The sequence below is a fragment of the Taudactylus pleione genome, unplaced genomic scaffold, assembly GCF_031769625.1.
Source record: "Taudactylus pleione unplaced genomic scaffold, aTauple2 ptg000206l, whole genome shotgun sequence".
NCBI lineage: Eukaryota > Metazoa > Chordata > Amphibia > Anura > Myobatrachidae > Taudactylus > Taudactylus pleione.
The window spans coordinates 5334612-5353034 of NW_028284608.1; the positions used below are offsets into that span (position 1 = coordinate 5334612).

At 44.0% G+C, this 18423-nt stretch overlaps 1 protein-coding gene across 4 annotated transcripts in view; it reads left to right on the forward strand.

The window, feature by feature from the left end:
* EML6 (EMAP like 6) overlaps positions 1-18423 on the forward strand; it is a 204348-nt gene that overhangs the window by 73352 nt on the left and 112573 nt on the right. For all 4 annotated transcript variants that reach the window (XM_088478002.1, XM_088478004.1, XM_088478005.1 and 1 more), the window contains exons 11-14: positions 1136-1303; positions 8453-8559; positions 11850-11968; positions 13710-13896. In XM_088478002.1, coding sequence (XP_088334128.1) covers positions 1136-1303; positions 8453-8559; positions 11850-11968; positions 13710-13896 — 581 coding nt within the window. The remainder of the gene's footprint in view (positions 1-1135; positions 1304-8452; positions 8560-11849; positions 11969-13709; positions 13897-18423) is intronic.

Here is an 18423-nt window from a genome sequence, read left to right on the forward strand (position 1 = left end):
CTAGTGCCTAACTCCCCCCCAGTGCCTAATCCTAACTCTCCCCCTAGTGCCTAACCCTCCCCCTAGTGTCTAACCCTAACTCTCCCCCTAGTGCCTAACCCTCCCCCTAGTGCCTAATCCTAACCCTCCCCCTAGTGCTTAACCCTAACACTCCCCCTAGTGCTTAACCCTAACCCTCCCCATAGTCCCTAACTCCCCCCCAGTGCCTAACCCTAATTCTCCCCCTAGTGCCTAACCCTCCCCCTAGTGTCTAACCCTAACTCTCCCCCTAGTGCCTAACCCTCCCCCGTAGTGCCTAAGCCTAACCCTCCCTCTAATGCCTAACCCTAACCCTCCCCCTAGTGCCTAACTCCCCCCCAGTTCTTAACCCTAACTCTCCCCCTAGTGTCTAACCCTAACTCTCCCCCAGTGCCTAACCCTCCCCCCTAGTGCCTTAGCCTAACCCTCCCCCCTCGTGCCTAACCCACCCCTCTAGTGCCTAACCCTAACCCTGCCCCTAGTGCCTAACCCTCCCCCTTAGTGCCTAACCCTCCCCCACCTGGTTCCTAACCCTCCCCCTGTAGTGCCTTACCCTTACCCTACCCCTAACCCTAATACTTACCATTGGGATGCCAGGGCTGGGATTCTGACTGGTGGCGGGCATTCTGAGCGCGGGCATCCCAACAGCCGGGATTTCAACTACATCCCTGCCAAATCTGTGGAAGGGCATGCTGGAATGTGTAGTTCCACATAAGCTGAATGTTGCCTGCCCCTGTGGTAGCGTAAGAATGCCTGAGTAGGGTTAGTGTATTCTCCCTCTCTTGTGCTTTGTTTGAAACTGTGGTAACAACAATGTGTCCGTAAACCTCCCCCATTTTGCATAATATACTGATCAGTGATGTTAGCCCTTTAGAACATGTTAGGCAAACGTGTTATTTCTATGTTGGGAAATGACCAGCTTTTCTTTTTTCTTGGGGCGCACAAACGCCTTTGTGGGAGTAGCCACCCTGTCACACGCCGGCTGCAGCGGTCGTTAGAGTTAGAAATCTTAGAGTCACTGTGGGTAGGTGCAGCTAATGCGCACAGTGAGAACTGCTTTGGCATAATAGTTGTATATACGATTACATCCAGTATGGGTTTTTCTCTGTTCTCTTAGGAGCTAAGTTTCGGAAGTATGTCGGCCATTCAGCCCATGTCACGAATGTGCGCTGGTCACATGACTTCCAGTGGGCACTGAGCACTGGCGGAGCTGACCACTCTGTCTTTCAGTGGAAGTTTATTCCCGAAGGGATGACAAATGGCATCATCGAAACTGCACCTCAAGGTAAGCTTGCTAGTGAAATGTTGTTTTTACTGGGCTTGAGATGAGTTATTAAGTCACAGGAGAATAAGCAAATGGCTGCAACAGGCAGGATATAAGGGACCGAATTAAGATGTTGTTGTCCTCTATTCTTGAAACACTTGTAAGATGTTTCTCGCAAGCAGGGCCCTCGGCCCTCACGTGCTTCTCCTTCCCCTACTTATACTATCATGTACTCCTAACTCCCCAATTGTTACCTAACGCCCTGCTGCTTGTGTTATGCAGCTATGTTTATAAACCATGTCCTTGTCCTGCATTGTTTTGTACTGCTAATAACTGTTTTTCTTGTGTGCCCATTTATGTACTGTATAAATAAAGGATAATAATAATAATAATAATAATAATAATAATAATAATGCCTTCGGATACATTTTCATAGTGATTGTGGGTGCGGAGTGAAAACAAGAATAGAATAACAGATGGTGTCAAGGTTGCTGACATAGAACCTGATTCTGTGTTGGACACAAAGTGTCTGTATTTGCAGAAGCCAGATTTACTACCTCATGCCAATGGGAGATGCGAGGGTCCATAACGGTAATATGAGGATCCGTACAGCCTCAAGCGGGAAGCCGGGCTGACCACTGTTTTTCCATCAACAGCAGAAACCGTCATCATTAGTATCGGCACTTCCACCTTCTCCATGCTGGGTGCAAGAGATCCACCATCATTAGTACTGGCACTTGCACCTTCCCATGCAGGGTGCAAAAGATCCGCCATCATTAGTACTGGCACGTGCACATTCCCCATGTTGGGTGCAAGAGATCCGCCATCATTAGTACTGGCACGTGCACATTCCCCATGCTGGGTGCAAGATATCCGCCATCATTAGTACTGGCACTTGCACCTTCCCCATTCTGGGTGCAAGAGATCCGCCATCATTAGTGTTGGCACGTGCATCTTCCCCATGCTGGGTGCAAGAGATCTGCCATCATTAGTATTGGCACATGCACCTTCCCCATGCTGGGTGCAAGAGATCCGCCATCATTAGTATTGACACGTGCACCTTCCCCATGCTGGGTGCAAGTGATCCGCCATCATTAGTACTGGCATTTGCACTGTCCCCATTCTGGGAGCAAGAGATCCGCCATCATTAGTATTGACACGTGCACCTTCCCCATGCTGGGTGCAAGAGATCCGCCATCAATAGTATTGACACGTGCACCTTCCCCATGCTGGGTGCAAGTGATCCGCCAACATTAGTACTGGCATTTGCACTGTCCCCATTCTGGGAGCAAGAGATCCACCATCATTAGTATTGACACGTGCACCTTCCCCATGCTGGGTGCAAGAGATCCGCCATCATTAGTATTGGCACGTGCACCTTCCCCATGCTGGGTGCAAAAAATCCGCCATCATTAGTATTGGCACTTGCACCTTCCTCATGCTGGGTGCAAGAGATCCATCAGAACAGGCTTTTCCATGCTTTATTTGCGACTCGGAATATAGCTACACGCCCATGACACTCCCGCAAGATGTACCTCTGGCGTGCAAAAGCACCTTTGCCATCCAGAAATGCTCAGAGAGATTCGATCAACATACAACCAAAAATTGTGCGAAGATACGCCAAAATGCGCACATGCAGTTTGCTAAATCTCACTATTTGTGGCTGTAAAACGAGCTGCGTCCAATTCAGAATCAGGCACGTAAATGGTGTAATGGGTTTTTGAAAATCCACCCGAATTTCGTGAATCCGGGTAATCCGAGTCGCAGTTCTAATCTCCTGAGGAGATCCGGGTAAATCCGGGTCGCGGTTCTGATCTTTTTGTGGTTCAGAATTCAGATTTTAAATCCGAATTTCGGGTTTTGGATTGCATAAATTACATGATTTTAGCTGTTTTTAAAACTTTTTATCTATTTTTTATTTCAAAAATTCACATCCAAAACCAAAACACTTGAGGGTGGTTTGCAAACCCAAATCCAGATCCAAAGCCTTGAAGGAGATACAGATCCAAAACCAAAACTAAAACACGGTCGGTGCACATCCCTAGTTTTCAGTGGACGGTGCTGGGAGGTAACAAGTGAGTGACTAGCCAGACAAGGCCATGTTGCTGGCAAAAACTGCAGTTGCGCCAAGACGGGAGGCCAAGTTCAGACGGCGAAATTGCACCTGCCATAGAACTAGTGCAGTCTTCTAAGTTGCGGGCAATGGCGTAACAATTGTGCGTCTTAGTACGCACCGCAACTGAATAGCGCTGCATTGTAGGCTCAGAATTGGTTGCGGCAAGACGCAGGTGCAGTTGTATAAAAAGACTCAGCCTCCACATCTGCGTGCACCTCTGAATCGGGCCCACGGAGAGGTAAAATTGAGTATCATGTGTATATGGCATACCTTCTAGCTGTCCCAGTTTCAGAGCTGTCTCCCGTTACCGATCAGGACTGCATTGTTACGTTCATCTGGTCATTTATTGGGTCAAGGAGCTCATTCAGACCTGCTCGCAAGATGTGATCGCTCGCTGGCGAAAAGGGGCCGGTTATTCAAATTCTTCAATCGCACTATGTGGCGTAAGGACGCCCTCTATGTCTTAGCGAGCTACGGCACTGAGCGCTCGCTAGTGTATAAAGACGCCCCCTTTCCCCTCGCAACACACGTCATGTCCTAGAATTGTTTGATTCATCGGTAACATCGAAAGCCATCGGAGTTGATCGCAGCCCTAGAGGTTGCCTTTCTCCGCAGCAAGCACTGCGATCAGTGCTGGCTGAAATACATGACATGCAGATGACGTGTACAATGACACTACTTTGCTAATTATGCATGCCCCTTAACAGCGTTTTATCGGCCTGACACGCCTGCGTCCGCAACACCCCCGTTTACAAGCACCTTCCCCTGTTACCACCCACAAACGGCACTATCTGTCACTCAAAGTAGCGACCTGATAGTGGCTTACGAGCAACCAAAATCCGATCGCAAAGACTGGCTTGCGCACGCGCACTGTGAATTATACACATCCGTAGACGGGATGAAAATCGCTCAGAGCGAGCGAGCGCACCTTATAGACCGGGTCTGAATCAGGTCCTAAGTCCCATTCACCACTGATCTGCATAGCGCACCTGCCATAGGAAAGGAATACAATACATTACAATACAATAACAAGCCTCTATGAACTTACACATTACAAGTAGAGTGCAGTGCTCTCTAAATTTGTGCACATAAAGAAAACAAAGGTTAAACACTACAGCATCTTCCATAAAGAATATGTTTTTAATTGCCATTACATTGTAGAAATTGTAGAACATGCATTATGCATTTATTCACTGAATGGGTGAGCAACTGACCGAGGGCCTGATTCAGACCCGGTCGCAAGCGATGAGCGCTCGCAACCGGGTCGATGTTTGCCCGCTGGGCGTGCGCACGACGGAGCCGGCTCCGTCGTGCACATGCGCGAGACTCGGCTAGCAACGGGTGCTCCGTCGCTCCGGATCTCGCACCAAAGGTGGCGAGCTGTCGATGGTGATTGACAGCTCGCCCCGTTTGGTAGGCGGGCAGGGGGGGTGGCTGGCCAAACGGAGGCTCTCTGGGTCTTGCAGCCACGAGACCCTACCACAAGGGTCTCGTCGCAAGCCCGATGGTCGCGATGGTCTTGACCATCGCGACCATCAACCTGGCCGCTCGCAATAGTTGTGGGAGGCCGAACAACAACAAAAAAAAAAACGCCCTGATTCAGAGCGAGCTCTAAATCAGGCCATGAGAACTGTACAAAATGAAGGGTGTTTCCAACATTAGGTATTTACTGGCAGCCTTGAGTACAAATACCTTGTTGTTTTCCTTGCAATTTAGGAACTGTTTGAGACTAATCTCAGCCAAATAGCCTCCAAGTCTGAGAAATACATTATTCATAGCTAAAAATGGGGGACAATACTTTGTATTTTTTTTTTTTTTTTTTATGGTTAGTTTAAAAAAAGGAAAAAATAAAAATAAAACAATGTTTAGTGGTTACTTTAAGAATTTGCATTGAAATATTTTTTTGCTGACATGTTGTTATGCCAACACGATTAGAAAGTAAAGTTACTGTAATGAAAGACATGACATATGGATGGATGCTTGTAAATGATATATTTAGAATATGACTAGAAGGACTTTGCTGTTGCCCTTCGGGGGCAGCTGGAGTATTTCAATAAGCTACAGTTAATTAACTGAATATCAAATTGCATAATAAAAGTATATACTGATTAATGTTACATATAACACATTTTTACTTGTTAGTTTTCTTTTTAATAGCCAGACACACCATATTAGGGGTGTTGTAGGTGTTTTGTGCACATATATTTGAGTTTTATTGCTATTTGTGTACAATAAACCTGCAAACGCTTTAGAGTCTTTTTTTTTTCCTTCCGCGCCCCCCAATATTTTATGTCTCAAATTGTACACACTGTGACTAATGTTAGTACATAAATTAGTCATATAAATTTGACTTTACATAATTTTTAGAATTCCGTAGTAATTATCCTAATTATCCTAAGCTTTATTTTAAGTACCCGAGGCTTCTTGACGTATATTTGTGATATAAACAAGTAATTATCCAGCCACAGATATTTGTTTCCCAAATCTTTTGCGTTATACCTCTCCTTTACATAGTCATGTAAACGCATCATATAGTGTAGTTTTAGTCACGTGACTTGCAATATATATTATACAGAGCTTTATGTTTACATGTACATCGATACATCAGTGAGGTGCCAACCCATATCCACCTGACTAAATAAAACCTAATTTATTTTTCTATTGGATCAAGTGCAGTTGGGGTATGGAGAATTGCACACAGCCATATATGGAGATCATATTAAATGACATATTAAATGACATGAGCTAAATAGCTATCAGCGGAGACGCAACCTAATGTTTATCAAAAAGCATCTCTTCCAAAATGAGGTCACTGGCGTATGGCAAATCCCTAAATATATTTTACCTATCTATTTCCAATATGGCCTTATCTTTATATGGTGCTTTGCAAACCTATTGCATGCTGCTAAAATAATTTGACTTTTAAATTATTACATTATGTTTTAGTCAAGTTATTTTCCTATTCATTATCATTTTTTTGTAATAATATACTACGTTTGTAGACATCAGTAAGAGTAATTAAAATGAAGTACAGTATGAATTAACAGGTAAACAATACTTCCCATATCTGATTTACAGCATTTATTTGTGTCCTGAGTTGAGGAATATTAAGGTCTCCAGAGAAAGACCTAGGAAAAATGTTTCAGACTAAGGGGTCAATCCAATTAGCCACAATGATCTTGCGGGTGCGAGTCATCGCAGCAATAGCCGCACTTTACGGCAGACCGAACTCTCACAAAAGAGCTCCCAGCCCCATAAGGCTCCGAGCAAAATTGTGCAAATTCAGGTTCGGAGCCGGCTGCGAGGGGTGCGAGATCATATGCTGTTGCCGGCATTTTAACGACGTGGCAACAGCAACTCGCACCGTTTGTGGCTAATTGGATTGAGCCCAGAACTGGAAAACATTTTGAATTTGTACCTGTCATGTAATATTATATAATGTATTTGTTTTGTTACTACATTAACAGTTGTTCATACACCTCATTTAAACACAATGTAAACCCACTGTAGGGCATACATTTCTTTACAAAACCTGAGAATTAAAGAGTTAAATGGTGTCACTGAAAGTTTTAAAGGGAAATAGTTGACATGTCATTTGCCCTTTGGTGTTATCTGCGTAGGGGTATATCTAATAGATTCCGATTTGCTGATATGCTTAAACCCGCATGATTTTTGTGCTATAGCCATTAAAGAGGAATTTGTTTTAAGGCAAACCAACGTGGTTTAAAATTAAATAAAACAAACTGCCGCTTTAAATTTAGTGGCAATGGGCCCCATTCAGAATTGTATGCAAACCCAATGGTTTGAATCAGGCTGTATATCACCAAATTCACTCCGGTTCCAGCAATTCGGAACCTATTAAATATATCTCATAGTCTTACATGTTATTTGGGAATCGGTATGTAATGCCGCCGGATGTAATGCCGCCGGACTAACTACCGACGCTGGAAGCCTGAACCGTCAGGTAAGTACCCTAACCCTCTCCTCTCCCCACCCCTAACCCTCCCTTAGTGGTGCCTTACCCTAACCTGCCCCTGGTGGTGCCTAACCTCCCTCCGGTGATGCCTAAACCCAACCCCCCTCCCCACACCCTAAACCTAACCCTCCCGGGGTGGTGCCTAACCCTAACCTCCCCCGGTTCCACAGGGTTTATCCCTAACCTAACCCTCCCCCCCGCTGGCTAGGCGCCAATACTACACGGCTTACCTTCGTGCAGGAAACCGTCTGTCTAGATTCCGGCGTCAGGTTCTAGACGGGCGTCAGGATTTCGACGACAGTCTTTAGTCCCTAGACGGGATTTAGATGCTGGGATTTAGTCAGACGGCTTCCCGGCCGTCGGCATTTTGACCGCATCCCATTATTTGTACATAATTGATAATAATAATAGTAATAATAGAATCACTAAGTGGTGTAGGGTAAAGGCAATCAAGGTCATATCTAACTATGCCCATAACAGTCAGCACAAGGGGCCCCATCTCAGAAGGAAAAATAATGCCTCAATGTGCTAATTTGTTATAGCTTCCTCACACATTTATCCAGGCAATTATATGGCCTGGGAAGTCATGAGGATAAAATTACTGTATATGTATAAATGAGCCAGGTCACTACTATCACTACTAATGCCATTAGTGCTCTGTTCTACTAGATAAGTGACTTGGACTGGAGGAGGCATTGTGCCTGGTAGGACTCACTTTCCTTCTACAGAATCTATGTAAGAGTAGACAAACCTCATGTACCTTCTCTGGGGAAGTGGGCGTCCGGGAGCTTGATGATGTGATTGGTGGTGAAACGCGTCGTTAAGCTCTCCCAGCTGCGTGATGCCATAATTTGTGACATTATTCATTAGGGGCAAGACTTAATGACACAAATTGCATCAACACCCCGACCCTCCTTCCACACAACGTTCTTCCAAAAGGGAGAAAGTATACCTTACGATGATGAGTAAGGGGCCCAATCACAATCTTGCAATGGGGCCCAGACAGTTCTAGTTACACCTCTGTAGACATTTATATGTAAAATGTTTTCTATACCTGATGTGATATGTTTCTTCTCAGAGGGGATTACTGACTCCTGCAGTGAAGAGTCTGATTCAGATTTATCAGATGTGCCCGAACTAGACTCTGACATCGAGCAGGAGATTCAAATCAACTATGATCGCCAGGTCAGTACCACAGCGCAGCCAACTGCCAACTAGCCGGAGACTCATGTGCTTTGCAAAAAGCTATGATTCGTTTCTCATACACAGGGGAACAGCTAAATACCATGTATCTATGGAGATCGCAGTGCGTGCATTATTTATGTGATTTTACTTTTGTTTCAGTTATTATATTTTCTAACAACTTTTAATGGGGCATGAAAAATCCATTGGTGTACACTCATTACCCAGAATAGGCTCATTAATAATGTAACCATCATCACAGTGCACCACTTACTGTACATGGATATCAAACATTCACAGAGCAGTACTGTATGTAGGGGTTGGGATCTCGGAGGTCGGGATGCCGCTGGTCAGAATCCCGACAGCGGCATCCCGACAGTCATAATCCCGACATCCTTAGGTTAGTAAGATAAGACTTACCCCTACCCTTAACCCTCCCTCCCCGGTGCCTAATCCTAACCTCTCCCCTTAGTGCCTAACCTCCCCCTTGCCGGTGCCTAACCCTAACCCTCCCGCTTTAGTTCCTAACCCTAACCTCCCACTGCTTGGTGCCTAAGCCTAACCTTCCCCCTAAACCCTGATACTCACATTTGGGATGCCAGCGGTTGGGATTCTGGTGCCGGGATCCTTTATTTATATAGCGCCACAAGGGGCCTGCAGCACAACAAAATTGAATACAATACAGAACATTGCAGAACATGAACATTGTTTATAAACATTGCTGCATCAGCAGTCATAAAACTCAAATAGGCAGCAGGGCGGCAGAACCCAAAGTTTGTGTACCGTCGTAGGCAGTGTGGAGGATATGGTGGTGGAATCAAGGTAAGGAAAAGCATATGATGGAAGAGGGCCCTGCTCGTCAGAGTTTACATTCTAAAGGAAAACTGGCACCCTCAATCCTGGTGTTGCCCTATAGAACCACATATATATAGACCAGGAGGAGAGGTCTAGCTACAGTACATATCTCTAAATTGTACTACACATCACATTCCCGTTTGTGCTTACTTTAGGTAGTGGAAAGAACATATGTCTTGTGGCTGGACTATTGCCTAGAGATCTGCGTTAGATTGGAGATATTATTCTCATTAGATTAGCAGCATATGGAGTATCATTCTATGTAGGTCTGTGTACAGGAACAGCAACTGGAAAATCAAACACATTTTCTTCTGTCGCTCACAAATAAGTCAAACAAACACGTCTAATATAAATGTGTTCATAAAAATATGGGTTGTCCGTGGGGGTCAGGACTCATGTACTGTAATGAAGACATTGACCAAGCTGTCTAGATATGACAGCAGTGTAATGATGTTGATAACAATATGTTATAGAATTTGTTATAAATATATATGTGTCCTTTATTTAAAGAATGCAAGTAATCTCATATTAAATGTAGCTGGATTCCAAGCTGGTTTCTCTCTGGCACCGAGGGCAAAGATTGGCATCACAAAGGAACAATGACTAGTTACAATAAGCTGAGGATTGTAGTGTTCCAATAGTGTAGATCCTATGGAATTTTCAATATGATCTTTTCTGTCCTTTCATGGAAAGGTGCAAGATACCACTGAACAGTACAGTGTTAGAGCAATGGCAGCGGGTCGGGTACTGGTTTATATTATTTACAGAACAGACGTGTTTGTCTCTAATGATGCCCTAGACACACACAATGCATTACGTAAGAGCCTATAATAAGCACTATCAGCACCTAAACAATTAATTGACTTGGAAATAATTAAAGCATATGGAATAACAATGACTGGCAATAAAGACATTTATTTTCTGTCCTCTGGATATTGTTCTTTATTTTGTTTTATTCTCAGCCTGCATCTGTTTCTGGCATTACCTGATAGACACTTTCAGCATTGTAATTACAGTAAAAGCAGAATGCAGCAGCTCAGAACAGCGGCGTTGGGGTATTTATCACATCCTCTGCCTGCAGCTGACAGGAAGATTGTATAGTGCTGATAGATGGATGTGTACTCTTCCGGGTGTCTCACTGATATAATGGTGGGAGCTCAGCCTGGTGGAGGGTCTGCATCATGGGGTACAATATAGTGAGGACAGGGAGGGGGGGGACCCTAAACAGGAGGTTTTTATAGGGAACTACACTGTTTAAAGTAAAAAAATTTACCAAGTTAAAGCACATGACATTTAATATTGTACAATGTGTACAATTAACTTCACCGGTTAAAATTAATATATTTGTGTTATTGTGATGCAAAATAATAGTACAATAATTACATTGATTTATCATATTTGTTTTATTATGATGCAAAATAATAATACAATAAGTACATTTGATTTATTATATTTATTGTATTATGATACAAAATAATAATACAATAATTACATTTTATTTATCATATTTGTTGTACTATGATACAAAATAATACTATAATTACATTGATTTTATTCTATTTGTGGTATTGATACAAAATAATAATACAATAATTATTTTATTATATTTGTGAAAATTTAGGAAACAAAATAACAATGAAATAAAAACATTATTTTATTATCGTAAAATATATATAATAAATAAATGTATTTACTATAATTTTGTATCATAATATAATAAAAATCAAATGCATTGATTTCATTATACTAATTTATGATATCGTCCTATACAATTGGGACAATATAATGTTGCTGTCGGGGAAGTGGCGTAACAGAGGGGAAAGGGAGAATTGCCAAATTACACTACGCAGCCATGAAGCATTTTCCGGTCCTGGAACAGTTTCAGGCCTGAGGCACTTTGGAAAAGGGAATATTGTCAGTTGCACCAGTACACCAAAGCTGCTGCTCTTAGGACCTGATTCATCTGAATGCAGATTAAGATTGTCAGGAATCTGCATGTGCACAGGACACCTTCTGCGCATGTGCAGAATGGGTCCTGCGTGATCGCATGCAGGCCCCTCGTATGCCTCTGTCTGATGGACTGGCAGCTTTTACAGGGCAGTGCAGGGGTGGGAATAGCCTGCATTCCCGAAAACAGGGGCGTGTCGCCCTCTGATTTCTGGGAGTCGCAAGACCAGGATCTGCTTACTCAGCTGGCCGACGCCATCCAACATCTTGACCGATGGTCGCGCTGAGGATCCCAGGCTGCAACCTCGGTCACAGTGCTGGGATCGGGGTGTCAGACACCTCCTGCTGCATTTGCATTTTAGCAAGGACGTTATGGCAAAGCTGCCTGCATGCCGCTTTGCATTTATTTTCGTCCTCTGCTGAATCAGACCCATAGTTCAAATAGAGAAAGGAAGAGAACTCATCATCGGCTTTCAAATTCTCATTTTAAGGTTTACAAAGAAGATCTACCTCAGCTCAAACAGCAAAACAAAGAAAAGCAAAATGCATTGCCTTCCCTTAAAAGAGAAAAGGCGCCCGACGAAAGCTTGAAGTTAAAATTTGTACATGGGTAAGTTTTCTTTGTGTCCCCTGTTTTCATACTATGGGGGAGATTTATCAAAGCTTGCAGAGAGATAAAGCACCAACCAATCAGCTTCTGTCATTTAACAGTCTGTTTTTGAAACATGACAATTAGGAGCTGATTGGTTAGTACTTTATCTCTCCACTTTATCTCTCTCCAAGCTTTGATAAATCTCCCCCTTTGGTTCATAACATTATATTTTATTGTAGAAGTGATGGAAGAACCACTTCTGTAATACATGTGCTATAAAGTGGTACCTGTTGTAATAGCGCTGGCGATGTTGGTCACTGCAGGGCCGGCTCGAGGGATGTTCGACTAGTGCGGACGAACTAGTGCGCACCCCTCCCAACATCCCGATTTCAGCGGGAGAGTCCCACTTTTTGGGCACTGTCCCACTGTTCCACCCGGGGGCCGAAGTGTCCCGCAGGTGGTTGAGAGGTTGGGCACCCAACCATCGCAGCTTTGCGGTGGTGCCGGACCCCGGAGTAGCTGAATGGATGCTGCGTGCATGCACTCGGCATCCATTAAGTGCAGGGAGAGGGCTGGGGGAAGCCCAGCTAGTGCTGGAGTGCTGGGCTCGTCCCCATCCTGACGTTACATGGGAGGCGTGCCATGTGGGCATGCCCTCAGGTAACGGCATTTAAGGGGTGTGGCCTATGGTAATTAGGCCATGCCCCCATTTTCGGTGCACGCGTCTACAGGGCGCATCATACCCATCCTGCACAGGACGTGGCTACCCCTGGAGCCGGCCCTGGGTCACTGTGGCGATCCAGCACAGGCTTTATGTGTCATATCACTATGCGGGAGAGGTATCAAACCTTCTAAAGTGGAGAAGTTGCCTATAGCAACCTATTAGATTCTGGCTGTCATTTATCTAGTACATTCTATAAAATGATAGCTAGAAGCTGATTGGTTGCTATTATTTACATGGCCAATGATTACCTGCTGGAAAAAAGAACTTTTCTCTTTAAAATAATGCATTTGTAGGTTTCTACAATGACTACATTTGCTAAAAAGGTTTGTCAAGTACCTGAAGCCGTTTGCTTTGTCCCAATATTACAGCGTCCCAATAGTACAGTGTCCTCTGCATATATAAGAGAACAGAGAAATGCTCTGTGTAGTCTGACCTCATGCATCACCTCTGATTATTCCAACAATTATACTGACGCTGCACCAACAATGCGAGTGTCTTATCTGTCATTTCTGTAATTGACTTGCACAAATTTCCTGAAGCTTGTCCCCTAACAAATCATTTCTAATTCTCATTACCGTCACATATTCACATTGCAGCTAAGGGCTTTTCAGCCACACAATGCTGGGCACTTGGATAATGGCCCCCTATTGCACTGCGCTGTCGTGATAATTATTATAAGAAAAATATAGTTTTAAAATAAAACATACAATACGGATGTTTAAAAAAAAAATTAAAAAATAAAATGTTGGTTCAAAGCAAGAAACCATGATTGCTATTAAAACTCTAATAACAAATCATCTTTATTAAATGAAACATTGCTAATATTAAATGACAATAGATGGTAGAGAGCGCCTCCTTGAGGACAGCACTGGTTTTCTGCACACTGACAATATATATAATGCTTAATTGAATGGCAGCTATTTCACAGGACCCGTCTTCCCTATAGTACTAGTCTCTAGATGTTGGCGTTTATTTCACTTTTGGTCTATTAATGTCTCTATATTTAATAATGCAATTTATTGTTCTCTTTTCTAGCTATAGAGGCTTTGACTGTAGAAACAACCTGTTCTACACTCAGACAGCGGAGGTGGTTTATCATGTAGCAGCAGTGGCTGTGGTTTATAACAGGCTGCAGCATTCCCAAAGACTGTACCTGGGTCACGATGACGACATCCTCAGCCTGGCCATTCACCCAGTGAAAGATTATGTAGCAACTGGCCAGGTAAGACATTTTCCTCGCTCTGTATACAGGTAGAGGCTGGACAGCCAGCTCTCATCAGTCAGCCTCCAGGCTTTGTGACCAGCCAGTATACATTCACCTCTTAGGAACTTTGCACATGAAACCAGTGTATTAATCAGAGTATCATTTGATCATTACAGAAGCTCTGAATAAAACATATTAATAAATTCCGCGATGGCTCATGTCACCCTGTACGATATAATCTGCTCCTACTTTTCCACATCTTTTCCAATTGGCAATTGGAGTGTACTGTATGTGTATATCTAATGTTGTGAAACGTAACTGAACTCGTTGAACGATTAATTGATGCGAAATGGGCTTATTTATACATGCCACAGGTAGATCATTAGAAATACCAGGAACAAAGGATGCAGGTGACAGAGGTCATACTGGAAGGTCAGTGTAGTTATTAGGTAGGTAACTGTGGATTGTAAAGCCTTCTGCTAAATAATCGTCGGAGGAGATCCTAACGGTGGGAACATATATAAATAATGCAGCACAACATGTATGGATACAAAGAGAGCAATCTCTTACATGTAGGTAATCATGGAAAAGACACATCCCTCACTTGGGACTTTAGTCTGAGCCCGGGGCACAATACACCAGCTATATTACTGTACTGTACAACAAAGGATCCGGGGGCAGACTGACACTGATGTGCCGTAACAGATGGGTCATACTGTGAGTTATAGGTATGGCATGGAGACTGTACTGACATATTTAACTCTTTCCGAGCATGACTTTCCAATATCCTATCAAAGCCATTCTTCAAAATAACATGTTTTCTGCATAAATCTGTTTAAGGCAAGAAAACAGACTACACCATTATACAGTACAGATGAGCCATTATCTAACGCAGGGGTTCTCTTCTCAAACTATTTCGCTCTGGGACCCCGTCTGACAATAACAATTATCACAGGACCCCAGCAAGTTGATGAAGAACAGTGCCCTATGTATTTATGAGTGGCACACTTTTTCCTTATTCCCTATATGGTCTCAAACAAATTTACAGCTCTGACTGTATTTTATGTGATTTTGTTGCATTTTATAATAAATGCTAAAAGTGTTAAAATGTATTATAAGACATGCAATATATTAGTTATTGCATGTCTTATAAGGGGAAACAGTCGGGAAGTCGGCGGACGTAATGCCGACCGCCGGCTTCCCGACTGCTAAATCCCGGCAAGGGTTAAATGACAGGCGTCGAAATCTCGACGCCTGTCATTTTACCTATGCCGGGAGACCTGCTCCCGGCATCCCGATCGAAGGGATGCCGGGCGCCTGGCACGGACAGCCGCAGGGGGGGAGGGTTAGGTTTAGGGATCCCGGGGGGGATTTAGGCTTAGGCACCTCCCCAGGAGGTTAGGGTCAGGCTAGGGGAAGGGGGGGTTAGGGTTAGGCACCCCCGGGGGAAGGTTAGGGTTAAACACCCTCCGGGGGACTTAGGTTTAGGCGGCGGGGAAGGGGGGGTTAGGTTTAGGCACTTAGAGGGGGGGATTAGAGTTAAGCACTTGGGGGGGAGGTTAGGGTTAGGCACCCCTAAGGAAGGGTTATGGGGTATAATAGGTTAGTTTATACTTACCTTCCGATGTTCGGGATTTCCACCTGTGTCAGGCTGCCGCTATTTGAACCGCCGGTCATGCGGCCGGCGGGAAAATCATACAGAATCCCTTATAATAAATGTTAACTCTTTTGTGCTAAACAGTTTACATGGTCATTATACCAATGCCCCTTTCACACTGGCAGCAAATAACCCGGGTTATTGCACATGAGCGCGCAGCAACCCGGATTACTGTGCAGTGTGAAAGGGGCCAGTTGAAATAACCCGGGTCGACCCGGCATTTCAACTCGGGTAACAAGCAGAGTTCAACCCAGCTCGCGATTTAGTGTGAATGGGTAACCCGGGTCGAGGTGACCTGGGTCCCATACACTGCATAGGAAGAGCCAATGCCCCCGATGATTAAGTATCCACCTCACAGCGGGGCTACTTATCACCGGAGCAATTCGGCATTGCTCTGGTGCAGGGATAGCTGTTGTGAAAAGCAACTGTCCCTGCGATTAGTACAGAAGTAGCAGCGTTACATACCTCCCCTGTGGACAGCCTCGGAGGTCACTCATGCGCAAAGCCATTGGGGAGGCAGTGAGGAGGCGGCAGAGGGATCCGATCAGCGCCCTCTTCGCATCCATGGAACTCCTTCCCATAGGAAGGAGCGGGGCTTCGACGACAATCGCCATCTGAAGATGGAGTTTGTTCTCGTAGGCAAACTTAGAAAAATGTACGTTTTCGGAGTTTGCTGAATATCAGGTGGTCCTATCAGACTCCTGATGATGAATGGCCCGTGTAAAATATGTGGTAACTAGCGTTCCCTCATGTGTAACGTAACGGGCCATTTTGTGATGATGAGTGGATACCTAAGTCTAGGTCTGGTCGCGATGACGTCATGCCCGACATTTAGTGAGAGGAGGCTGTGGTGACTGTACCTCAAGCCGTCCTGCCCTTGGCACTCAGGACCCACAGTTTGAAAACCCCTGATCTAATGAATGAACTGATAAATAGAATGAATGATCACAATTTGCTTATCGATTGGATCTGAATTTAAATTAGTTCTAAATATTGAGTTTAGTACAAGGAACAACTAAATTTATAAGACCTATTGCAAGTAAACCCATTACTGGGAATTAATTATACACCAACATCTTTATGACTGAATTAAGCGATGCTCTTGAATTGAATGTACTGTTCATGCTAAAGCAATCTAGACAGCTGTCTACTCGCCACTTTGCCGTAAAAAAAGTAATAATAATATTTGTAAGTGTTATCTACTACATGATTTTATGCTGTAACAAAATTATTGGGATTTGTCACTTACATATATAAGAATATGGATATAGAAATGTTATTTTAGTGTGAGTGTGTGCGTGTGTGTATATACTGTATATAGTGACAAGGAGAGCGGTTGGTAGTAGAGAGGCTGATCAGAGAGACTGCAGGTTCATGCTGCAGACACTTTCCTGCACACAGGACAGATATACACATGGAGAGGGCATAGCTATAATTGGTTTCTTCTTGTGTTAGTTAGTTAGTGCTTGGGGAGTAGTATAAGTATTGAGTTGTGTATTGTGGGTGTTGCGATCAAACCTGAACAAGTTGGCCGGTTACCCAATAGGTGATAGTCAGGCACAGAGTCAAAGTTGTTGTTTTATAAACTACTGGTTGGGAACTTGCTGTGACCACACATGTTACCATCTTAGTTATCCAGACAACCTTAAATAAAGTTTATCAAAGTAGTTCTGCAAACCTGACTACCACCTTAATAATAATATTTAACAGTATTTATACTGGGATATCCCTATGGGATGTCTGTATCTTAATGTAGATTGATGCTGGAAGCCAACAGGTATCAATGGGGAATGTATAGATAGGGGCAGTCTGGCTGTAGAATGCGTACAACTCTGCATGTGGGTCAAAATATGCATTCGGTTCCATGCACACAATGCCTTACGGCTGCATAAAGCTTCTCTTATTTTGGATCTTGAAAATAACGTGTGCCCACAGGTAGCTTATTATTGAATGCACCCTAATTGTATGTTTCATGGGACTTTAGGGTCTGTAATAAATTTATATAATGGCATTGAGAGGCTGCATATAAGTTGGGCTATACAGGATTAATACTGACATCGTGGTATGATCAGTGGCAGCTCCTCACTTTCTGGCTAGAGATCTTGTAATTGTGCACATATTAGCAAACTGGCTTGCTTCTAGGAGCTGCAATCCCTACTAGCTGGTAAGGGTTGCTATGATAGCAGGGGAGTGGCTTCCTACGGGAAGCACTCTTGGCTATCACAGTCTGGACTGGCAGTACCAGAGGAAGACGACACCTCCCCCTGGGACTATCTGTCTGGCTTTGATTAGCATGGAGCACTTCCAAGATGGGTGTATGAGTGGGAGAAGGAACCAGTGAGATGGATGTATAAGTGGGATAAGGAACCAGTGAGATGGATATATGAGTGGGATAAGGAACCAGTGAGATGGATGCATGAGTGGGATAAGGAACCAGTGAGATTGATGTATGAGTGGGATAAGGAACCAGTGACATGGATGTAGGAGTGGGATAAGGAACCAGTCAGATAGATGTAGGATTGGGATAAGGAACCAGTGAGATGGATGTATGAGTGGGATAAGGAACCAGTGAGATGGATGTATGAGTGGGATAAGGAACCAGTGAGATGGATGTAGGAGTGGGATAAGGAACCAGTCAGATAGATGTAGGATTGGGATAAGGATCCAGTGAGATGAATGTATGAGTGGGATAAAAAACCAGTGAGATGGGTGTATGAGTGGGATAAGGAACCAGTGAGATGGGTGTATTAGTGGGATAAGGAACCAGTGGGATATGGAACCAGTGAGATGGGTGTATGAGTGGGATATGGAACCAGTGGGATGGATATATGAGTGGGAAATGGAACCAGTGAGAAGGGTGTATGAGTGGGAAAAGGAACCAATGAGAT